The 25,709-nt window shown below is 42.6% G+C and overlaps 1 protein-coding gene across 3 annotated transcripts in view; it reads left to right on the top strand.

Moving 5' to 3' along the window:
- Positions 1 to 25,709, top strand: part of Pde5a (phosphodiesterase 5A) — a 145,723-nt gene that overhangs the window by 62,995 nt on the left and 57,019 nt on the right. For all 3 annotated transcript variants that reach the window (XM_016010110.3, XM_006991870.4, XM_042279824.2), the window contains exons 8-11: positions 8,875 to 8,983; positions 9,863 to 9,950; positions 23,884 to 24,059; positions 25,646 to 25,705. In XM_016010110.3, coding sequence (XP_015865596.1) covers positions 8,875 to 8,983; positions 9,863 to 9,950; positions 23,884 to 24,059; positions 25,646 to 25,705 — 433 coding nt within the window. The remainder of the gene's footprint in view (positions 1 to 8,874; positions 8,984 to 9,862; positions 9,951 to 23,883; positions 24,060 to 25,645; positions 25,706 to 25,709) is intronic.

Raw genomic sequence — 25,709 nt, forward strand, 5'->3', positions numbered from 1 at the left:
GGCATCTAGTGGAGGAATGCAGAATGTAGTGTAGAACGTAGGCTGTATTTAAGTTTAGGTTTTGCTATGAACTAACTATTGTGCAACTTACTTAACCCCTGAAGACTCCGTGTCTTCCTCTGTAACGACAGAATTGTAGTAAGGCTTAAAAGAGCCTCATGCGTATAAAATTTCCTCAAAAACCTTCTGAGTGTCCTCTGTAACTGCTGTCCCGGGTGGGTGTGGTTTTGGTTTACACCAGCCTGCAGTGATTCCTGTGGCCTTCTGAAGTTCAGAGAGGCTTGTCTTGCCCGAGTCCTCAGCCGCTGCTTTCTCCGGAATGTTCTCTCATGCAGCTCATCTACTACGCAAATGTTTAAATGTAGGACTCAGCCCAGCTCTTCCAAAAGGAGATACGAAGACCTGTTTAACAAAAGGAGATGCCAAGACCTGTTTAAATGTGTGGTGCTTACTAGGGAGCACACTCTGAAAAAATAAAAGGGAGAATGATGTCGGGAGGCTAATGCAGAGTCACCAGGCCAGCACGATTGTCTCTTCCAGTCTGTGGTCTGTGGGGTGGGGAAAGAATGAAGGAAGATTGTGTGCTCATGTCTTAGCTGCGAAGCCTAAGGAAAGCTGAGCGAGGCTGTTGGGGACCCTTCTGGCTGAAGTTTCTTGGCTGTAGAATCGTGGGTCTCAGAAGAACAGTCTTGATTTAGTGCCCTGGTGGGATCAGTCTGGGAACAGCCCTGGGAGGCATGGCCTCAAAAGTGGGCTCTAGAGGATCAGCAACTGAGACATCAGCCACATGCACTTCCTACAGCTTAATCTCTAAGGCATTTTTCAAGGCCACCACGATATTGCTGTTATATAAAGAATGACGTCCACGCTCGTTGTATTACACTTTGAAAGCCTTCGCTATCTATTCTATCTAGCCAAGCATTTTTGGCCAGAACCACCCACTTTATTATTATTTTTTTTCCAGAACATTTACTTTTCACTAAGACTTTCCCAGAGGACATAACTAACTGTGTCACCACCCCTGTCCCCCACGAAAGGTTAGCATACTCACTGCTCTAAAGCAGATACAGTTTCAAGGACAGAAGTCAACCTTAACTGTCAAGGAACACTTCCTGTCTGAGTCATCATAAAAACGTGTAGGTAAAAAGAAAGAAGAGGAGCAAAGGGGCCGGACAGGACAGCTGAGATCTCCCAGATTGTCGATAAAACCAAGCAGCTGATCAATATCGTATGTGATGGAGGGACTGGTGGAATTCATTCTCTTCAGATGTTCTTCATACATTTTACAAAGACCTTCCACGCGCTCATTCACACACAGACTCATAGTCAGTGTAAATCCTGCCTTCTGGCCTCTTGGTAGGCTGTACCAGCAAAACGGTGTGAGATGTGGCGCCAAATATTTCATTGTAGCTGCCGCTAACACCGCCTGTCTCCCCACACGAGCTCAGCCGCCCACTTTATGCTTGATAATCTGCAGCTGTTTAATGTTTCTCAAATGTATGTAGAACTTATTCATTTCATCAATGTGTTTTATCATGTTGTTCTTTTCTTTTTTTTTTTGCCCATTTTTCTACCCTACCTTTCTTTCCTTATTTCTTTTTCCCTCCTTAAGGCTTGGCAAGCTTTGTAAGCGTTTCTGTAATGCCATTTCTTTCCTAAGCTGACCCATTCGGGGACTATCTGTCCATCTTCTCCACATGTGGTGTTTGCACCGTCACTGGTAGAATTTAGGAGGGTTAGTTGTGAATCATGAACATAACAAATAAAAAAAAAAACTTAAACAAGAATGCAAAATGGTGTTCTCTGTATATGACAGGGAAGCTGTACCCATGATCACGACAGCATGGTCACCTAAATAACACCTGCATAATAATAACACCAGCTGACAGGCCAGCACGGGTGGGGAGAATCTCCGAAGGTCCCACCCCTAGGTGAAGAACTACAGGCAATTAATGGTTGCTCAGAAAGGGAGAATCACTCTTCTCCAGGGATCAGCCCCCTGATAGGTTATCCAATCCCAAGTGGTGAGTCCTAAACACATACACATAGGAGCAATGCTAAATGAACTCAGCAGGTTGTATTTATATACACATATGTGTATATGTAGCAACAAAAATTAAAGACGAAGTCATGGATTTGAGAGTAGGTGTGTGTGTGTCCGGGAGGGGGGCACAGGAGAAGTTAGACAGGAAGGGAGGGGCTGGAAATGATGTGATACAGTGCCTATGTAGGAAATTCTCAAAGAATTATAACGTATACTTTTAAAAAGAGTGTAATCTTATTACTCTCTCCTGGGTATGCTCAGAGGTAGGCAGGTCAAAGCTGACATTGTACTTGGGGCAGGAAGATCTCAGAGGCCTTCTACCTCACAGCCCTTGAGAGTATTCTGTCCATTTGGCAGCAAAGATGGCACCCTACTCGTCACGCCCATGTCTTAAATAGGAGACCAAAAGGGCAAAACGCATTCATCAGTGTTCTAGAAGTTGTTCCACATAAGCATCTGCCGTGCTATTGACTGGGTCTTATTCCTATGGTAACACTGACTCTCGAGGTGGTGGAGTAAGGAAGCCTTTATTCTGGGTAGCTCTGTGTCCATGCAAAGAGGAGTTAATTTGGGGGCAGCTGGCACTATCTATATTGGACGCTGCTCCCTCAGGGTATGCATCTAAAACTCTATCGCTCTATTAGAACTCCCTGCCGGATTCCAAGTTCCTCACTACAGTGACTGACCTGTGTAAGTTTGTTTGTCTTCCACATGGTATTAAGACTGCCTCTCGGGGAACAGGTGTCCAAGCTCTATTTATTGAGCGGAGGAAGCAATTTATCAACCTCTTTATGAAGTAGGAAATGATTATGGTGTTATGTAACTTCAGGAGAACTCATGCTTCTGCATCAGCTCCTATTCTTGAGTTACAGCTCTGGCAAGTTTCTTAGGCATTTTGGGTTGCCTCTGACTCCTGTTGTCAACCGAATGGTGATGATAATGGTGACTATAGTCATTGCTGTTTTTATTATTAGTCCACGGAGTCTCATACGAAGGCATCTTCTCCAGTGTTCCTCCTTCTTCTGATAGCAACCTCTTTATTTTTCCTGTCTTTATTATGGCTTCTTCTTCTTCTTTTTGTTTCTCTAGGCTATTGTTTGTAACAAATACTTGTAGTTTTAAGTATTGTTTTATTAACCTCAAACCTACACTTACAACCTTTCCTTGAATGTCATGCAGATAACACATGAAGTCAGACCCAGGAGGTCTGTTATGCAAGGCAATCTGCATGCCTTCAAGGTCAAGCTGGAAGTTCATCTCGTTCATCTTTCCCTTTGCTACATTTGTAATTTCCTTTTCATTCTTTTTCATTTATACATAATACTTTTGAGTGCATAGAGCTCTAATTGACCATATTACAATTAAGTTAGAATATATAAAACAGAAAAAGAATACTGAGTCATTGTGGATTGCCATATGACATCACTGTCCCAAGATATAGCTTGGCTATAAAGGACAGTAGTGCCGAGTCCAGACTGACCCTTGGCCTGTCCTTGGTATAGGGGAGTGTGGATTGAGAAATAATTGATATGAAAAATAGAGATGTAGACAAAGAAAAAGACAGAGACACAGAATAGCATCAGGAAGGCTCTGAGTCAATACCATAGTCACCCCGAGTTTATTTCTCATGGGCTTTTTATACACCAGCAAGGGGAGAGGCAAAAGACCAACCCCTCTCAAGGACACAAAGGTTCAAGGTACAAAGTACAGACAAGTGTGAACTCTTCCTTAATTCTCAAAATATCTAGTAGTCATGCCTTCGGCAAAACAGCCTGTAATTAGGCCTTCAAGTATAAGACACCTGGTAACCACACCTGTGGCCAAAACATCCTACTATGTAGCCAAAATAAGCTCAGGCTCTCCGACCTTGAGTCAAGATGGAATAAGACCGCATTATGGAGTCTCTGGGCTCTTACACAGTACACAGGCCAGGCATTGTATTGGAACTTTGAAAACTTAGAACCAGAAAAGTTCTTTCCCTAATGCATGTATTTCTTTACTGCTAATTATAATTGTTCTTTATTCTTCAGAATTTCATACATATATACAATTAAGTATGATCCCACCCCCCATTTCCGTCCTCCAGTTCTTCCATAATCCCCCAAAATGTCCTCCTCCCAATTTCATGCTGTTTTCAATAACTCACTAAGTCCAGTTTGTGTTGCCCATATGTGCGTGGGTGTAAGGCCGTTCACTGGCTCATGGGAAAGTTTCAGGGGGAGCACCACCCGAGAAGAGTGGTTCCCTCTCCCAACCACTGTCAACGGCCAAAGCTCTCAGTAAGGAGTGAGGTCTCGAGAGCACCTCCTCCTATGTCTGAATCTTGGCTGGCTGGGTTTGTGCGGTTCTAGAGCAGGTAACCACAGCTGCTCTGAGACGGTGATTATAATAGCTATGTGACATCCAGCCAGCGTTTCCCTGAAGCCTTCTCCACCTTCCAGCGCTTACTTTCTTTCCATATCCTCTTCCAGGACATTGCCTGAGCCTTGGTGGGGAGCGGTGAGTGATAAAGATGTCCCACAGGGGCTGAGCACTCAGCCTCCTACTCTTAGCACTTGGACTAATTATACATTGATTGCTGCTGTCATCATTAGGGTTTCTATTGCTGTGAGAGCTCACCATAAGAAATAGAAAAGCACAAGTCTTTTGGAACTTCAAAGCCCACCCACCCCCAGTGACACATCTGTTCCAACAATGCCACACCTCCTAATCCAGTGGTTCTCAATCTTCCTAATGAGGTGACCCTTTAATACAGTCCCTCAGGTTGTGGTGACTTTCAAAATAAAATTATTTTCTGTTTGCTATTTCGTAACTGTAATTTTGCTACAGTTATAAATCCCAGTGTAAATATCTTATATGTGACTCCTGTGAAAGGGTCATTTGACCCCCAAAGGGGTCACAATTCACAGGTTGAGAATCACTGTAGTAATCCTTCCTAAACAGTTCAACCAACTGACCAAGTATTCAACAGGTGAGCCTATTTGGGCCATTTTCATTCAAAACACCACAGCTGCTCACTGCATGAAAAGACCTCTGATGAAGACAGAGAGCAGCCTAGGTCTACGGGCAGGAACATAAATATTCAGGGGGCAATTGGACAACTTGATCATTGGAGAAAACAGCAGCAGGGACCCAGAGAGACGGCCCAGAGGCTAAGAGCACTGACTGCTCTTCCTCCTAAGGACACGGGTTCAATTCCCAGCACCCACATGGCAGCTCACAACCGTCTCTAACTGCCCTCACACAGACATATATGCAGGCAAAACACCAACGAGCAAAAAATAAAAATAAATTTAAAAAAAGAGAGAGAACAACAGTAGCAGTTCCTTCCCTCAGGCCCGTAGCCTTCCTCACCGTGGGCTTTTGGCCAGGATTACAGACAGTACTAGGCATGAAAACCCCTCCTGTGGAGCAGGCCTCAGATGCCACCAGAAATCAGGTCGTTACCCCCACAATAACCCTGGGTCTGTGGCACCAGTGGGCACATCTTGCCTGAAGGTCAGAGGTGCAGCATGCAGCGTCCAGCTCTGGGTAGAATCAGAGTCTTCTCTCCCCCAGCAGCCTGCACAGCACCTTCTGATACTGTGAAAGCTGCCCAGCTGGGATGAAGAGGCCTTCCCGGCCACAGATTGATTCCTCTGTGTCCTGCAGCCAAAGTATATGGCGTCTTCAGCAGTACGGTTTTACTAGGCAGTTATGATGGCTTGTTTTGGAGACCTCTGGGGACTCCCTGGCCAATAACTCTTTTCTTTCTTTTTTTTTTAAGATTCTTTTTTTTAATTTTAATTTTTTATAATTTCTTTTATTTTTTTGAGATTTTAATATAATTATGTCATGTTCCCCTTCACTTCCCTCACTCCAAACCTTCTCATATCACCTCCCCCATCTCTTTTAAATTCACGGCCTCTATTTCTGCTGTTGTGCGCATGTGTGAGCATAGTGTATGTGCGTGTGTGTGTGCGTGTGTGTGTGTGTGTGTGTGTGTGTGTGTGTTACTAAACACAGAAATACAATCTGCTTAGTCTGTATAATGCTGCTTGTATGTAACTGTTTTCAAGGCTCACTATTTGTTTGGTATTGGATAACTGATTTGTCCAATTGTGCTCTTCCCTAGGGAAGACTATTCTTCCCCTCTCACCATTCCATAGTTGCCTATAGATTTTTTTGTGTAGGACTGAGGCATTGTGAGCTTTCCCCCATCCACATTAACATGTCTGTTGGCGTCAGCCTTGTTCAGCTCATGTTTAGGCAGTCATGTCGGTGAGACTTTATGGGTGCAGCTTCTGAAATTTCTAGGAGACACAATCTCCAGCCAATTCCCCGATACACAGGCTCTTAGAATCGTTACACCCCTCTCCCACAGGGATCCCCAAGCCTTAGGTGCAGAAGTTGTGTTATAGATGGATCAGTTGAAACCCGGTTCCACAACTCTGCAATTTGATTGATTGTGGTTTTCTGGAATGGTCTCCATCTGTTGCAGAAAGTTTCATGAGGGGTTAGAACAACATTTATCTATGGGTACAAGGACAAATGTTTAGAATGTAGTTAGCAATTATGCTGATTTCGTACAGCAGTGGCTGTAGAGTCTCCTCCAAGATCCATGGTGTCACTAGCCCTGTGCTGTTGGCTTGGTTTCCAGTACCAGGCATGAGTTCCCTCTTGTTGAGTGGGTCTTAAATTCAATTGGAGAGCTGTTGAGTACCATTGAGGTCTTCATTCTGCTACTATACCCTTAGAGATTATCCTGCCATGCTGCTCATTGTTGTGGTTCATAGGCATCATAGCTGAGTAGGATTGCTGGTTGCTTCCCTCCTTTGGAATCTTGCATGGTACCTCCTGGAACCATGAAATCTACTTCTCGGGGGCGGGGGGGGACGACTTTTGTTAATAAATAACTTAGGGAGATATGTCATGCCTAAGGCATATATTCATTTTTAAATGTCACCCACTACTTTTCCATTTCATCATTTAGTAATACTATAATTAAAATAGGCATATCAGATAGAAAAACACACACACATACAACAAGAGGAAGTATAGGTGGAGTTTTCCTATCCCAACTACCTGTTCTCAAATAACTGGCAGCCACTTCCCAAATAACTGACTTGGAGACTTAATATAAATTATAAATGCTCAGCAGATAGCTCATGCTTGTTACTACCTAACTCTTACATTTAAATTAACCTATATTTCTTATCTATGCTTTGCCATGTGGCTCGTGGTTTGTTTTCTACATGTCCTGCTTTCTCGGTGGCTGGCTAGCATCTCCCCTGACTTTGCCCTTCTTTTCCCAGCATTCTCAGTTTGGCTGTCCTGTCTATACTTTCTGCCTCGTCAGTTCTTTATTAACAAATGAGAGTAATATATATTCACAGTGTACAGAAGGATTATTCCACAGCATAAAGTTAAAACCTTCCTTTTTAATTAGACCAAAAGGGAGAAATGCTTTGGAATAATCCATCTGTACACTGTGTGAATATATGTTGCTGTGATTTGTTTAATAAACAAACTGACTGGCCAATAGCTGAACAGAATAAAGTTAGGCAGGACAGCTAGACTAGGAGGATGCTAGAAGGAAGAAGGGTAGAGTCTGGAGTTGCCAGCCAGACCAGAAGGAGCAAGGAATGAACATGCCATGCTAATAAAGGTACCGCCACATGACAGAGCGTAAATAAGAAATGTGGTTTAACTTAAAATGTAAGAGCTAGTTAGTAACAAGTCTGAAGTATTGGCCAAGCATTTGTAATTAATATTAAGCCTCAGAACGATTATTTGAGAATGACTGCAGGACAGAAAAACTACCTACGAGGAAGATACAACTAGAGAGACCTACTAAAATTCTTTTAGGGCTTCTTGATATTTCCTTTCATTTTAATTTTTGTAAAAGATTGTCTTATTGAGATAGATGTTCACAAAATAATGATCAAGGAAGTACAAGTACTACACCTTAGACATTCTGTGATCACATAAAATAAAACATGGAGTGAAAGAATCAATAGAAATTTTACATTAAATGATACAAAAAATAAACATGATCATTTACATTGTTGCATAATGAGAATCACTTATCTGAAATGCTTGGGCCAGGCATCTTTCTGATTTGGGAATTTTTTAGATACTGGAATATTTGTGTATACATAATGAGACAGCTTGGCATGTAAGTCTAAACAGGAAGTTCACTTGTTCCATGCACATAGCCTGGAGGTAATTTATACACTATTTTCAATGTGCCTACCTATCAACTTCAAGTAGTCACATGGTGTCAGGTGTGGAATTCTATGCCAGTGGTCTCCTATCAGTGTTAACAACATTTTGGATTTGAGAGCTTTTCAGATGGTTGTACTAAACGTTTTTAAGTTCCAGATGTTTGATTTGTGATTGGATGACGAGAGACATTCTTGGAACTTGTGCTAGACTAGTGGTTCTCAACCTTCCCAATGCTGCGACCCTTTAATGCAGTTTTACATGTTGTGGTGACCCCCAACCATAAAATTATTTCGTTGCTATTTCATAGCTGTAATTTTGCTACTGTTATGAATTGTAATGGAGATATATGATATGCAGGCTATCTGATATGTCACCCCTGGAGGGGTCACTATCCACAGGTTGAGAACTGCTCTTCTAGACAGTCCACACTGTGTGGGTGTTTGTTGTAGCAGACTGTTTAGATTGGGGAAATGGCTGAGCTCTAATCATCTAACACACTTTCAAATTAAGAGGTGGATTTCCCCCTGTCCCGGCCTCTGGTTCCTCCCCTCCCCATTTGTTTAGTCCTGTGTGTGCATGTTTTCCCACTGCATAGAAGGAACTCACATCTGTTATTTCTGCAGGGAGCATGATGCAAACAAAATCAATTACATGTATGCTCAGTATGTCAAAAACACGATGGAGCCGCTTAATATCCCAGATGTCGCTAAGGACAAAAGATTTCCCTGGACAGTAAGTAACCTAATTTTAGACCTGATGCACACAGGCTGTTTTCCCTTCAGACCCACACCTACAGCTGCTCCGTGTCTGAAGGACTGGGCTGGAAACGGACTGTTCAAGGGTGATCTCTGTTTTTCCTGCTCGAGGGAGGGATGGTGAAGGAGCTCTGAACTCGCTGGGGAAGCTGGGCTGTGTGTTTTTTTCTCTGCTCTTTGTGTAGTAACAAATCAGCACCTACAAGTTTGAGGTGATTCAACACCGTGGCGTCGGTGGCTTTCCTCAGATGGGTTTTCTGACTTCATCTGTGAACATTAGGATCCCAATGGTTTGGAGGAACCCGAGGGGCAGTCTCCCTAGTGAGCTGCTCCTTGGCTCTCCATTTGCCTCGACAGCGAAGTTCAGACCGTCAACACTTTGGATTCCAGTGTTTTCTTCAATCTCTCAATCACACTAGCCTGGGACACAGCTGCCTTGGTTCGCTTGCCTGCACACGTAGGGCAGCTTTTTCAAACCTTAGAAGTGGAGGCTTCAGGGACGGTGGCATTATTAAGCAGGCCAGTATTGCAGTGTGTTGTTGCCAGGCTTTTGGATTCTGCTTCCTTGTTAAACTGAGACCTCTACCTCACCAGGATAGCAGGCACTGAATAAATATTTGACTTACTATTTCTATAAACTCCTTGGAAAGTTGAAATGGGATAAAGGAGATTTGGTGTATTATTCTAATAAAGACTGACTCTATCGCCCTTATTATGCAAACCTCATAATTTGTTTCCTGTAGCTAATACAAGATGAGTGTGTGAATTATTTCACAGGTGCCGTGCAGTTAATGTGGTGTTTGTGGGGCGGATCATTTCTGTTGTTCTAGCAGTTCTTGCTTTTGTTTTTCTTTAGAATGAAAACACGGGCAGTATAAACATGCAGCACACTGGAAGTTTGCTTTGCACACCTATAAAAAACGGGAAGAAGAACAAAGTCATAGGTAAGATCTGCCCATTGGCTTAACACTCTGCATGTGTTTATGGAAAAAGTATTCCCTGCTACTTTCAAGTGTGAATTGTGCATTAAAGAATAAAATGTCTGAGAAAAGAGAGAATACAGAAGTATAAGTTAAAATTTATGTTGATAAATTCCACTATATGTGTCAGACATTTTATTAGCGATACAGTATTTTTTTCAGTCATTGAAATCCAGTTTTTGGTTTTTTTTTTGTTTTGTTTTTGTTTTTTGTTTTTGTTTTTTTGAAACAGGGTTTCTCTGTGCAGCTGTGTTCTCCTGGAACTCACTCTGTAGACCAGGCTGGCCTCGAACTCACAGAGATCCACCTGCCTCTGCCAACTTAGTGTTTGGACTAAAGGCATGCGCCACCACCGCCCTGCTCAGAATCCAGTTTTATCGGAGGTTTCTGTTTAAGAATGGTGGCTGAAGTCAGTAGAGCGGACTGACAGAATGGCCCCGTGGGAAAGGTGCCTGCCATCGGGCCTGACTTCTTTTCCCAGGACCCACATGGTAGAAGAAGAAAACCGACTCTGGAACATTCTTTTCCGACCTCCACATCCCCAATGTGACACACTTGCACACCCACACAGGGGTGTACACACTCACACACACATACAAATGAAAAAATGTTAAAAGTTTGTACACTTTGTACACTGAGAGGCATCCACTGGCAATGTGTATTTAGTCTTATTTCCTAATTTTTGACTTCTCGAATACGTAGTTGAAATTATAGGTTGTATTAACTTGTTTATTTATTCAGTGTTTATTGAGCAATCATGTAGTCCTTGGCATAAATCTGTGAGCAAAGCAGAAATCCTTGCCCTAGGGTCTTACATTTGTACAAAGGCTAAAGATTAAATGACCACCTCTACTACAGAATGGTCTAAAAATTCTTTCCCCAGACAAGGGAACGTGTTCCTTGTTACTGGTGTGTTTACTTCTTGGTGTCACAGGCTTCATTAAGAGCAGGGCAAACACTGCCGGGCATCGATGGCATATCACTGTAGTCCCAGCACTCAGGAGGCAGAGGCAGGTAAATTTCTGAATCTGAGGCCAGCCAGAGCTACATAGTGAAACTCTGTCTTTAGAAAGAAAAAGGCAGACAAAAAGTGTGTTATTTTGTATTCTAGTTATCTGTGGTTAACACAGAGAAAGCAGCCTGAACTAATAGCATGCTTCCAAGATAGTGGAAATAAAGGAAATATGACTGACTTCTAAAGATTAAATTTTAGAACTAAAACTTAATGGAACAATACTTATGTATAAATTTACCTTTAAAAACCTGAACAGCTTTCAGGTTGCAAGAAAAAGAAGTATTATAATTTAATATGGCAGTAGGTGCGTGTGTGTGTGTGTGTGTGTGTGTGTGTGTGTGTGTGTGTGTGTGTGTGTGTTAGTGTGTTACAAATGTTGAAAGTGCGTATCCAAATTGGGTACAACTCCGATTCCTCTACTAGGAGGCCATTGAACTTTCTGTGAGCTGCCTTCTTTTGTTCTGATCCCAAGCCCACTAATGTGATTTCTGTTATTTGATTTTCTTTCTATCAGAGTTGCTCTGCAGGTTCACATGTTCATGTTCTGAAGACACATCTGTTTCTTGTCCATTTGGTCTTCTTCACCAGGCTTGTCTTCCCCTGTCACCAGCACACCGCTGTGGGTCCTTCACCTACACGGCTCACGTCAGACCCTATAACACTCTACATCCACGGCTAGGCCCTGGGTGGAGCGCTGAGAGTCTAATTAGTGAGAAAGAGGAGGGTTTATATGAGCGAGAATTGTTGAAACCAGGGTTGAATAAAGCACAGGGACAAATAACCAAATGAATGGAAACACATGAACTATGAACCAAAGGCTGAGGGGTCCCCAACTGGATCAGGCCCTCTGAATAGGTGAGACAGATGATTGGCTTGATCTGTTTGGGAGGCATCTAGGCAGTGGTACCAGGTTCTGGGCTCGTTGCATGAGTTGGCTGTTTGAAACCTGGGACTTATGCAGGGACGCTTGGTTCAATCTGGGAGGAGGGGACTGGACCTGCCTGGACTGAGTCTGTCGGGTCGATCCCAGTCCTTGGAGGAGACCTTGATCTGGAGGAGGTGGGAGTGGGGGGTGTGCTGGGGGGAAGGGGGGGGAGAGAGCAAGGGAATCTGTGGCTATTACGTGGAACTGAATAGTATTGTAAAATAAATAATAATAATAATAAAAATATAAAGGGGAAAAAAAACCACTCTAGAAGCTTGTAGGCCACCCCTTGCTGTGCTGCGGCTTCAGCAGTACTCCTCTGGGCTCAGACTAAAAGATCAGAGGCCAATGAACATGTAAACACATCTGTAAACATTATCACCAACTGATCTCTCAGATAAGCAAAAAATGTTACATTATAAAATTTTACTTCCTAGGAGAGGAAATTACATTATGTTATACTTTAAAAAAAACAAAAAACACTTTTCATGTAAATGTAAGTAACTGTGAGAAGCTGCCTCTGAGAAGGTGAAATTGAGTCCCCTCGGAGATGTATCATTTACTAGTCAGTTGTCATAAGAAGGAAGGAAGACCTGCAGATGGTTCCAGAGTCACAACATAGCTTTATCTTAACAATGCCTCTTTGAAATAATCGGTGGGAACTGGGGTGGGGGTAGGGCGGGAGGGGGGGCTGGCTGAGGGTGGAGGTGTCTGGCCCTTCCTGCACTCTAAGCAAAGCTCATTAGGGAGCACAGGCCTGGGAAAGGGATTCATAAACCCTGTGCTTCACTCTCACGTAAAGTGAGATTTGGAGTACTTGATAACTTTGTAGATCTGTCAGAACCCACTTTTTGATCTTGTCCGTGTTTCAGAAAAGTGAGAAAAAAAAATGTAAACTAAGAATGGGAAGAATCAAGTTGAGCATGGTGGCATATGACATGTGGATCTCTGTGAGTGTGAGGTCCATATAGTGAGTGCCAGGACAGCTAGGGCCGCCTGATAGAGACTCGGTCTCAAAAAATAAAAATCAAATCAAACAAAAAGAGAATAGGAATAATCGGGCTTGTTAGGGCAAATGCTTTTTCCTATTGAGTAACTGAACCCAAAGCCAGCAAATGTCTTTGAAAAGAGAAAATTCTGTTTAAAATGGTTTCTGTGTGAGTTTGTGGAACAAAGTAAGGTGCTGGAGTTAATTGTAAGTGTGAGATGGACATTTCCCAGTGTATCCCGTTGTTTTATAAGTGTGACAGAGCTGGGAGAATTCTGCACATACTTAGACATCCACAGGTTCCGTGTGGAAAAGATCATGGCTGTGCATTCCTCGCCTTGCATGTCACAGACCAGATCCCAGTATGAAATTCCAATAGGGAGTCCCCACAGAGCTCCACATGCAGAAAACCAGGCCACCCCACGTGTTCTTCTGCAGTCTTCCTTCTTCCTCTTCATTTATCTTCATTACTGACGTTCCGATGAAATTATAAACATTAGACCAGTTCAGAGCCTGCTGCATCGTCAGCTTTATTCCCTGAAGTATTATTTTCTATCAACAAATGTTTTTGTAGGCTCTGCCTGATACAGAATGTTTCCACCACTGTCCAGAAAAAAAATGTGTCTCATTCAGCATTCACTCATTTTAACCAGCTGTTCGCCCCGTAGATAAAGAAAGCTAAATGTGCCCTTTTCTCCGTATAATATTTCCAGAAATTTTGAACTCTATTCTACACAGCAATTTCAGAGCATATTTTGTTTTGTTTTTGTTTTAATATATATATTTGAGATTATAATATAGTTGCATCATTTACTGCTTCTCGGTCCTCCTTCCAGTTTCTCCCATGAGCCTCTCCTTTGTTTACAGCACTCTGAAGAAATCAGCATTCAAAGGAAACACAGAAACCCTTCAATGTCCCTACTTTAGATGGATCATGTCACCATGTTATTAGTAAGGAAGCATAATAAAAATAGAAATCACTGTATCATACAGCACATTGTTTAAGAAGCAGTAGAGGAAATACGTCCATTGCTGTGTACGCTGTGAGCTGGGTGCTCACCTGACTTCCTGGTTTCTCTTTCTGCAGTGGATTTTCAAGTCAGGTTAAAGCCATACCCCGCCTAACAGTGCGTCAGTCCACACTGGACAGCACGTGGTGTCAGGAGGTAGAATCATCCCCATCTCAGATGGTTTCCGTTTCTCTGTGACGTTCACACTTGTTGGAACACCTGTGCTGCACCTCTCGGGGTGAATTCCTGCCCTTGAGTGACATACATAGCTGTTCGTTCTTATTCTTAGTTCATTTGAACTCCTCAAGCACCTCCATCACTGCCATGCTCAAAAACAGCCCAGCTTGTTTGCAGTTCTTTTGTATCAGTAGAATGTACAACCTCTGCTTCTACAGACATTTCTGAGTACCCTCCGTTAAAATTTGGATCAAGCCAGGCGGTGGTGGCGCACTATGGTGATATTTTATTTGTACTGAAATGTAATTTTAATTTTATGTTAATAAAGTTGCCCTGGGGTCAGAGCTATTAGAGCCATAGCAAGAGCATGATGGTTAGAAGAGCTAGGTAGATTTCTGTGTGTTCAGGGATACAGCCAGTATTGGAGACATACGCCTTTAAGACCTGGAGGGCGGTACTTACAGGCAGTGATGAGGCAGTCATGTGGTTGGGTTTACACCCAATGAGAAGGCAGAACAGAAAGACTATTTAAACACAGACAAACAGGAAGTAGCTCTCTCGGGGAAGCTAGGAGCACTGCAGGAGGTAAGATTTTATCTCTGAGCTCTGACCTCTCGGCTTTCTCTTTTACATTGGCTCTTTGTTTCTTATTTTAATAAGACGATTGGTTACATCTACAGTGCACACCTTTAATCCCAGCACTTAGGAGGCAGAGGCTGGAGGATCTCTGAGTTTGAGACCAGCCTGGTCTACAGAGTGGGTTCCAGGACAGTAAGGGCTACACAGAGAAACCTTTGGATCATCAATTATTTGCTTGGCATTCTTTGTCATCTTATTTTCTTCTGTTAATTGTTTGGGCTTCATTTAATAAATTAGGTACATGTGGACATTTAAAGGGTGAATATTTGGAGAGGTGACCTACCCTCTTGTGCTGTGACCTAATTTCAACTAATAAATAAGTACTCCAAGGCTAAAATTTTAAAATTGACTTCTATTCCCTTTTTCTCCTTCCTTCCTTCCTCCCTTCCTTCCTCCCTTCCTTCCTTTCTTTTCTTTTTTTTTCTTTTTTTTTTTTTTTTGGTATAAAGTTTTATCACTGGCACCATAACTTTTTTCTTGTTTTTCAAACATTTGCTAAGATTCTCATAGTGCAAGTCAAATTAAATCCTTCATTGTTCTTCATAGTACACATGGTCAAATATCACTTAAAACTACTGATCCCTGTCCTGCTCTCAGATAGAGAATTACAAATTATGTTTGGTTATAATATGCACCAGGAAATAAAACAGTAATGGAGCAGTAATAATTGAAAGACAAAAATTAAGAAATCATAGCTCTCAGCACTTGGAAAGCTACTGCAGGGGGATCACTACAAGTTCAAGGCCATCCTGGGATACACTGGAAATTCAAGTTCAGCATGAGCTACACAGTGGTTCTTGTCTCAAACAAATGAAAGAGTAGAGCTGTCATAAGATCACCTGTTTCACTAAATGGAACTAAGCATACTAGCAGATGCTGCAGTATTCCAGTAACCAAGATGTGGAACCATTCTAAATATCTATAACAGAGATGAATGAATAAAGAAAACGTGGTCTATATACATAGTGGAATTTTATTTAACGGTAAAGAAGACTGTAATTGTGCCATTTGCAGGCAAAAGGGATGAAAGTGGAGATAATTACATTAAGTGAAATAAGCCAAGCACAAAAAGACAAATGCCATGTTTTCTGTCATATATATATATATATATATAATGTATATACAATACAATTAATATAATATATATATATATATATAATGTGTGTATGTTCATTATCATCCTTGTACTCATGTGTCTATATATTTGTACTCATATATATGTATATATGAGCACAAGAATGAAAATAAGGAAGATAGAGATCTAAACCAAAGGGGGAGGAAGATGCAGAGAGCATAATTGGGAAAGTAAGGCACAGTAATCCTGGTTCCTAGGCAGAATCTAGATTTAACTGCACACACAAATATGTGTATGAAAATGATAAGTGGGATTATTGGGGAAACCAGCACAAAGGGAAATGGGGAGGGTGGGGTGGTCAAAATACAATGATAGAAAAAAGTCGTAATAAAACCTGGTTTACATAATAGCTCTAAAAATAATTAAAACTAAGAACTTATAGTTTAACATTATAAGGGTGAAGATCTGCTTTGAGGTTTGACTGAAGAATAAGGAGAACTGAAAGAAACTGAAAGAAAGAAACATACCTATATTTGGCAGGAAATATTAAAGAATTTCTGCAAAATGTAATGGTTTATTATTAACCAAGAAATAATGACATTATTGTACCCTGGCTTTCAACTGCAGAGATCCCAAAGAAACGCCCATTTCTCTCCTTCTCTTCATGCTGCCTCTCCAAAATCAGCAGGAAGAAAGAAAGCAGGAGAGTGAAGTTGGAAACAATAGCTAGACAAGAGATGGAAGTGGGGAGAATAATGAGATTGACGTATAAGACAGGGATAAGAGAGGAGCAGTGAACAAGAGCGGAAATGTAACTAGACAGAGAACTAACTGTTTTTGACAGTGTGATGTGGCAATGGCCAGGCATGGTGGCGCACACTGTACCACTGGGTCTCCGGGGTGCTAGGGGAGAAGGGCCGCTTGTCCAAGGCCCAGTCTGAGCAACTCAGTGAGATCCCACCTCACAGTTTTAAAAGCTGGTAGTGAGAACAACCTGGCTTAGCTTAAAGGTAGAGCTCCTGCCCAGCCAGCCTGTGTGTGATTCTGGCCCAATCCCCAGGACTAAATAAAGGGTGTGGTGGTGGCATGTGGGGTTGGGGACGTGCTTGGTGATTATCGATACTTCTTGAGAGATTTAAAAAATTTCTCATAGAACTAATTGTAAGCGAAGCCATGGGAGTCTGTTAAAAGGGTATCAAGGATTTATTAAGATATAAAATGGGGAGAAAATACACTCATGGATACAGAACAAAGTAAAACAGCTGCCATGGTCCTCCATTCTGCCTGGAGGTGAATAGGACCACCACCTGAGAAAGCATAGGACCTGACTCCCTCCACTCTTAAGGGGTCGCATACCTGCATTAAAAAAAAAGCCACACCCTAGGGTTTGTACCTCCAAAGCCATTGGCGGAAAAAATTCTCACAACTAATTCATAAAGTTGTATTTGAATTTTTTTAAATGCATCCATATTGCCCAAAGGAACCTCTTACCAAAGTAATTAGAAAAGAGGAGATGAAATAAAACAAGGCAGGAAAAGGAAGAAGGGCAACCAATGCAGGAAGTGAAGATGTCGGTTACATGGGAATCCTGTGAGAGTCCGCCAGACGTTATTAAACAGAGCAGCCTGGTTGAATGGCATACGCCCTGTCTTAGGGTTTCTATTGCTGTAAAGAGACACCATGACCATGACAACTCTTATAAGGAAACATTTCATTGGGGCTGGCCTATAGTTCAGAGGTTTAGTACATTATGGTCATGGTAGGAAGCCTGGTGGTACACAGGCAGACATGGTGCTGGAGAAGGAGCTGAGAGTTCTCCATTTGGATTCATAGGCAGGAGGAAGAGACAGTGAGCCTCCAGGCCTGGCTTGAGTTTCTGAAACCTCAAAGCCCACCCCCTCTCCCCTCCCCCGTCACCCCTCACCTTCCCCCCATTACACACTTCCTCCAACAAGGCCACACCTCCTAATAGTGCCACTCTCTGTGGACCTATGGGGGCCATTTTTATTCACACCACCACACACCTCTAATCCAAGCAAATGTTAAGCTGAGGCAGGAGAATTGCTTTCAGTTCAAGGTCAGCATTGGCTGAAAGAAATAGTCTAGATAGTGCAACAAAGAAAAAAGTCATTTCAGTTAACTGTGATTGACAAAGATAGATAGGGATGTGGATTTATTTAAGGCAGTTTAATGGGATATTGCCTAAGTAAGTGCCCTGTATAGTAAATAGTTCAAATCTGCCTCAGCCAGAATTCATTTAACAAATTTACTAAGCAATATTAATATATTAATGGGGCCAGGGGTGTAGTTTGGTGGTAAAAGTGCCTGCATAGCATATACAAGACTTGTCAGTTTGAAGAAGTTTTCAGATCTATTAAAATGAAAAATAGATACATTGTTTGAAATACGAATTCAGTATGTGATAAGCTAACAATTCAAGCATTAGGTTAATGGTGTTTAGGATGTTAGGTGTTGTAAGATGCACTAGCAATTTAGGGAGAAAGTTAAGATCTTGTAAATACACGATTAAAAAGAAGAAGAAGAAGTTTTACAAGTACTACTTCCTCTTCCGTACTCACCTAATGTTGTGACTTTTTAATGTGCTCAGGAGCATGGGCATGATGTGCGTGTGTGTACGTGTGTGTGTGTGTGTGTGTGTGTGTGTGTGTACACGTGTGCGCACGTGCGTGTCCTTCCACTGGAGCATGGTCCACCTAAAGGGGCCACACCCTTACGACTCTCTTTCCCTCTCCTTCGAGCTATCAATTACCAATAAGTCTCTCTCTAGGACTGGGACTTCGTATCTTCCTCCTCCTCTATGTTGAGGTCTCGTTTGAGTTTGTGCTGGTCTCCTGCATGCTGTCACCACCTCTGCGAGTTCATCTGTCCGCCTGCCCCGCTGCGTCCAGAAGACACTGTTTTTTTAGAGTCACCACTGCCTCTGGCTCTTTTGTTGTTTTTGTTTTTGTTTTGTTTTGTTTTTTCGGGACAGGGTTTCTCTGTATAGCTTTGGAGCCTGTCCTGGAACTCGCTCTGTAGCCCAGGCTGGCCTCGAACTCAGAGATCCGCCTGCCTCTGCCTCCTGAGTGCTAGGATTAAAGGCGTGCGCCACCACCGCCCGGCATGTCTGTGTGGGGGTGTCGGGTCCCCTGGAACTGGAATTACAGACGGCTGTGAGCTGTCGTGTGAGTGCTGGGAATTGAACCCAGCTCTTCTGGAAGAGCAGCCAGTGCTCTTAACCGCTGAGCCATCTCTCCAGCCTCGCCTCTGGCTCCTTACAGTCTTCTTCTCCCTCTTTCACAGCGATCGCTGAACCTTGGGAGTGGGTGTATGATATAGACGTCCCATTCAGTACTCTTACATTCTGCATTTTGAATAGGTGTGTTAACCGCCACATACTTCAAAAAGAACCTTCTCTGACGGGAATTGAGAGATCCATCCACCGCTCTATGAGTATAAGGATAAGTTGTTAGGAGTCAGTTTAATATTCTACCCACTCAACTGAGTATAAGTAGTCATTTCTGCTTTAGGGCCTTGACCTTTCTAGCTATGATTTTTGGTCTCAATAATGGTGCTAAGTATAGTTTTCAACTTGTGTAGCAGGCTTATTTAAATCCAATCAGAAGACGGTCGGTTACTCCCAGGACATTGGTTTCTCTGTTGTCCTGGTGAATATATTTTGTCAGGCCAATGTTATTGCCACTCACAGGATTCACAACTGAGTAATACTGATGATTAGTTTTCTCCTCTGGGACTGTGCATAGTGCCTTCCAGTGCTTTCCAGTGCCTTAAAAGTGAACCAATAGGGACGAAGCTTCCAGGTCAGTGCTAGCTTGATTTCTCCATGTCTGTGACTCAAGTATGTGGTGTCTTCAGCAAAAGGGTCTTAACTGAACGGTGATGAAGAGTGTTCACAATAGTCTTTCACGTTTGGTGGTCGATGGGCCCTCACTGGCCTAGAACTCCAGAAGAGGTAACTGATTCTGAGTGAAACAATCCAGGCCCAGAGAGACAAATTAGCATGTTTTTTCTTATTTGTGGCTATTAGCTTGGTGGTGGGGGCCGTTGAAGGAAGAGGTTGATTGTTTTTTGAGACATGTTTTTACTTTGTAGCCCTGGCTGGCCAGGAATGTGATACATTAGAATTCACTGAGATCCGCCTTCCAAACACTGGGATTAAAAGCCTGCTCCACCATGCCCTGAATGATGACTCTTTGAAAATAGTTTTATTAATTTTGAGAACTTCATACAATGTGTTTTGGTCATATCCACTCCCAGTTTATCCCAGATCCACTCTTGCCTCCCTGCCCACCCAACTCCACGTCTTCTCTTTCCCTCTTTTTAAACCCGTGCAGTCCAATTTATGCTGCCCCAACACCAGTGAGTGTGGGGCCATTCTCTGGAATATGATCAACCTATGAAGGGCCACACCCTTAAAACAACCTGACTCTGAAGGAAGTGTAATGTCATAAAGGGGGAAGAGGGACTAATGGAGCAGGAAGAGTGAAATGGGGGGCAGGATTGAGGGCAGGGTAGTGGAGAGAGTACGGAGAGGGATAACTAGCACTGATCTCACTGTAGAAGCTAGCACACACACAGCTTAAATGGTATGACCCGCTCATTGGAGACGGTGCCCTTGCCAGACACCGGAGGCTTGCAAATAAAAAACTCAACGCCGGGAATCGGTTACTTTTGAAGATCATTCTTTTAATACTTGAAAAATTAAATATCTTGTTTAGAAAAAAAATGTTCCTGAATTAAGACTATTGACAAAAATAAGCACAAAAGTTTTTTTTTTTTTTTTTTTTTTTTTTTTTTACAGGATTAAATGTTAATGTATTTTAAACTTTCTGACTGGGGGCGGGGGAGGGGAGCGGGGGGGACAGGCATTGTGGCACACGCCTTTAATACCAGCACTCAGGAAGCAGAGGCAGGTAGATCTCTGAGTTCGAGACCAGCCTGCTCCATAGAGTGAGGTCCAGGGCAGTTAGTGTGTAACCACACAGAACCCTGTTTTGACAAACTAAATAAAAAAAACTTTGTAAGATCAGTGTTAAGATAGGTTTTACTTATTGTAGGGCTAGATGCTAATTTTGACATTCACATTTGTGGTGGAGAGAACCCGTGGCTCTGGAAAATATATGCCTTCACCCTGTTTTGCCAAATGCTAGGGGGTTGGATGCGGACTCTGAGTCGGATTTCAGAGCCACCCTCCTTGTGGTTTCCTTGGTGCAGCCAGCACTCAGAGTTGCCGTGGCCCCAGGAGGTGATGTCTGAATAATTGATCCACCCCTGCCCCTTAGTAATGTTAGGGAACACTGATAATTTACTGTTTGGTTTTGTTAGTGCTTCATTTCCCTCCTAATATGGTTTTGGGTATTATTTGACTTTATGATTATATTTACTAGTTGGTATTCACGAAATAGTTTTCTTCTATCTTTGGTTCTATATAGTTGTTAAAAACATAAACAGCTCATATTTCCTCATTGCATGTAAGCATCTTCTCACAGATCACTAGTGAAGAAATGGTGAACACTTAATCTATGAATGTGCCCAAGCTTTAAATTTTTCTCTAAGAGGAACCCCATTTGTTTCTTATAAACCTTCCCATGTATTTTTTTTTTTGCTTGCTATAATTAAATTTTCTGAGGGATTTAATGAGATCAGTGGGATAAGCATGAATGCTGCCCAACCCATTTTCAAGAGAGAATTTAATTATGTGCTTAAAAGGCTGTTTGTCTTCAGTATCCCTTTCTTGCCCTGGAGCTTACGTCTCTATTTCTGCACCTGTAGTGGTGGTTTGTAACACAGACATGTTATCTGTTCTGCATTGGGTTGTGGTTGTTCCAGTGGACTTCATAGTCACTTGACATTCCACTTAAATAATTGTTGAGCAACTCCAGAGGTAGAATTTAATTACCCCCCTCCCCTTTTTTTTCTTTTTGCCCGGAGCTCTGCATACATTAGGCCAGCAGTCTACCACTGAACTACTTCTCCAGATCCATTACTACTTCTTAACATACGTGTTCAGCGAATTTTAGCTAGGAGAAATTTGAGTTACTATGTAAAAGACTTAATTAGGGCACAGCTCAGCAAACTGCCTGATGTGCACATCCTCGGTCCTCGGTCACTTTCCTCCGTAAGCCTGCAGGGACTGTTAGGAAGCAATCCTCGAATCCTATTTCTGAGCAACGACTGTCACATAGAGAAGATGACTTCTGTAAAAACTGAAAGGCTCTTCCACTATGATCTGAGCGTAAGAGCACGAAACATATGACTCCCAGGAAAATGCCAACTGGGAGACAGCCAGAGCCTACATAAACAATCCCAGAGTTATAACGTGAGGAGCCGCAAAGATGAGAGGACATAACCCTTGTGTTTTTACCAAATACGGGGTGTGTGTTGTTAAGATAATGGATGGCGACTGCTATCTCATGCATGTCTTTTTGCTTGCAGTCTCCACATTCCTATGTCTTCATGATAGAATAGTGTTGGGAAGGTGGCTACCTGCACTGGTGCAGATACAAAGCACACACGATATACACACAGGCAAACAGAAGTGAAAAGCAGAGTCCAGCTCGCTTGCAGTGTTAAAATGGAGAGAGTGTGCAGCCATGGTGACAGAGGGAATTAATATGTAATCAGATGTCATCACAGACCATGAAAATCTTTTGTGCTCCAGGAAAAATAAGGGCTAATAGTCGATATAATCTCATGGGAAAGTACCTCGGGTCAGAACCGGGGTACTGCATCTTTTCATTAACTCAACATTTGGTTTTCCTAAGTTTCTACTGTCTGCCAGGGATTTTGTTAGCTAAGAAAGTGGAATTGAGGGGAGAGGGAGGGGGTTGCAAAGCCCAACCTACTTAGAGCTGAGAAAGAAACAGTTGAAATCTGACATTATTCACCAAGTGTTGCTGTTAACTTAGCGAAGAGAAGCACCTGCCTGTGTGTGAGGTGGGAAGCTGAGGACCTCGTTGTGAAGGACATACAGGCGTCACCTGGGAGATAGGCAGGAGCTCGCTGGGCGGTGATGCAAAGGCCAAGGCAAAGGTGTGGGCCCTCATGGTACAGTCTGAGTGTTGCTGTGAATGAAGTTAGGAGTAGGCCAGACAGAGGTGGATTTTAGACTCGTGTGTGCTGTGTGGCTATGGGTAAATGCGACCACCCTTTCCTTGTTCCTCTAGTGTTCCCACCACCTTCCCAGGGAAAATCATGAGGTCCGGAGGTTTTGTGTCTAATCGAGTGCCTAGCCCACAGTGGACATGCGCGTACAGGAAGTCTTGTCGTTAGAGACAAAGCGATAAAAACATTAACAGCACATTTTACTCCATGGTGGGCCGTGTATGCCACCTCCCTGCACAGCCTTCTCATTCTGTAGACACAGAATCCCATAGCAACACCCGCTGAGTAAAGATTTATCACAACATTACGGTAATCCTCCGTTCTTGCCTAACTGCATGGCTGACCTAGAAGCTAGCATCGAGGGCAGGACTTAGAAGGTCCTGCTAGTCTTTAGGGACTAAATCTGCTTTTATCTCTAAAGTAGTCTTTGTACCTGTGTTTTTTTTTCCTCACACGTGATCACCTTGGATACCTGGGTGTGTATTTGAAGCTGCCTGTGGGACGTGCCTGTTTTCTGTATTCTATGCTGTATGTAACTGTATTTTTAAACTCTGACTTCTCAGTAAAGGCAGGCAGGCCATGTGACCCCAAACTCAGATCTGCAGCAAAACCATTCTCTTGGCACAGGGACAAAAATCCAGTTAGTTTCCAAAGGACAAATTGTCTTTGGGGACTCAACTGATCTAAAATTCATGACCAATCTGGAGGAAAATAATTCTCTAGGATTTTTTTTTTTTGTGAATCATAGATGATATACATCTAGGGCTGTGTGAAACTAATGCGCATGTAAATTAATCAGGGTTACTTCCCTACATTTGTTTCTGGAAGCCCACGTTCTTACTTGGACACGCCAGGCATTCACATCTTTGGGTGTGAATATTAAGGTTGCTTGGGGCTATGGTGACTAACGGTCATTTCTGCTCAATTTCTCGGATTGTTACAGGGGTTTGCCAACTTGTCAATAAGATGGAGGAGAATACCGGCAAGATTAAACCTTTCAACCAAAACGATGAACAGTTTCTGGAAGCTTTTGTTATCTTCTGTGGCTTGGGGATCCAGAACACCCAGATGTATGAAGCGGTGGAGAGAGCCATGGCCAAGCAAATGGTGACATTGGAGGTGGGAAGAAGCTGGCGGAAGGGATTTGGTCTGCTCAGTCACACGCTTGGCTTTTCCTTTCCCTCCCAGCTTGCGCAGTGTGTATGTGTGCTCTGGCTTTGCATCCCCACAGAAAACACTGGGTTCTCACAGTGATATCTGTGCACTTATTTAAAAGCCAAAGAAAGTAGACTCCAAGTATTTGACTCTTGCCAAGGCTCAGATGATCAAACCAAGACTCTGGCCCATCCCCTGCTTTTTCTGCATAAAGCAGTGTTGGCCTTCTGTACTTCATTCACACAGATGCCTACTGTCTCCAAGTCTGTCCCTTCCCTGTTCATCTCCCCGGGTCTCTCCGTGAGGATACCTTCCAAGAACGCTTTTTTTAAAAAAAGAAATCTCCTATCAGTCTTAGAGAATTAAAAGTAAGGAAATGGAAAAATAAATACAGGAAATCAGGAAAAGGCAAAAATCGTGTCTCTTTCAAACAACGGTCCATGAACTTTGATCCTGCAGCTTCTGATCCAGATGGTTTCCTGGGGAGGCTGTAAATATTGTTGCCTCTGTCAAATAGGACTTTAAAATAAAAATTTTAAAGTATAAAATAAACTATTCTGTACAGCCACAGTTTTTGTTCAAAAGGAATATCTAAAATAGTCCCTCGTTACTTGGAAGTTACGATTTTTGAAAATGAGAATTATGCGTCTTATCTCAAGTAGATTTAAAGTAAGCCCAACCTTAGGGTAGTACTGTGTCCTGGTTCCATTGTGAGCTAAAGAGCCCTGGCCTCCTTAGCTGCTTTGGACACCTTTCTCTACCCTGCCCTTGATGTGTAGACTCTGCGAGGATCTTTAAATCTTATACCAATGACCATACATTCCAGCACGCAGCTTTCATTTTTCTTTTCTTTTCTTTTCTTTTCTTTTCTTTTCTTTTCTTTTCTTTTCTTTTCTTTTCTTTTCTTTTCTCTTCCTTCCTTCCTTCCTTCCTTCCTTCCTTCTTTCTTTCTTTCTTTCTTTCTTTCCTTTCTTCTTCTTCTTCTTCTTCTTCTTCTTCTTCTTCTTCTTCTTCTTCTTCTTCTTCTTCTTCTTCTTCTTCTTCTTCTTCTTCTAATTCTTCTTCTTCTTCTTCTTCTTCTTCTTCTTCTTCTTCTTCTTCTTCTTCTTCTTCTTCTTCTTCTTCCAAATAGCAATTTAAATACATCTATTCATGCAATGGTTTTATTCCCTTATTCTGTACACAAGTAGATTTCTGAAAAACAGTTCAGAATAAACACTTGCTGCTGTGGGCGAGCCAGTAATCATTTCTAGAGTGGCTTATAGATAATGCCTGTGTTATAGCAACAGCCTCAGAGTGAAAGTGTCAGGATTTTCTTTAAAATGAAGGAGTGTAACTTCAGGCAGGCACACACACACATACACACACACACACACACACACACACACACACACACACACACACGACCCTCAGTGGAGGTTTCACCGTGTTGATGAAAACCACAAGCAGCAGTCGACATTCCGAGGAAGTTGGGGCAGCATTCCAAGCTGCTGTTCTGTGCGCATCAGTCGTCCTGCCTGGGTAACCTGGACTCCTGTCTTTACCCACAGGTCCTGTCCTATCACGCCTCAGCCGCCGAGGAAGAAACGAGAGAGCTCCAGGCTTTAGCGGTAA

The sequence above is a fragment of the Peromyscus maniculatus genome, chromosome 6 (genome assembly GCF_049852395.1).
Source record: "Peromyscus maniculatus bairdii isolate BWxNUB_F1_BW_parent chromosome 6, HU_Pman_BW_mat_3.1, whole genome shotgun sequence".
Lineage (NCBI taxonomy): Eukaryota > Metazoa > Chordata > Mammalia > Rodentia > Cricetidae > Peromyscus > Peromyscus maniculatus.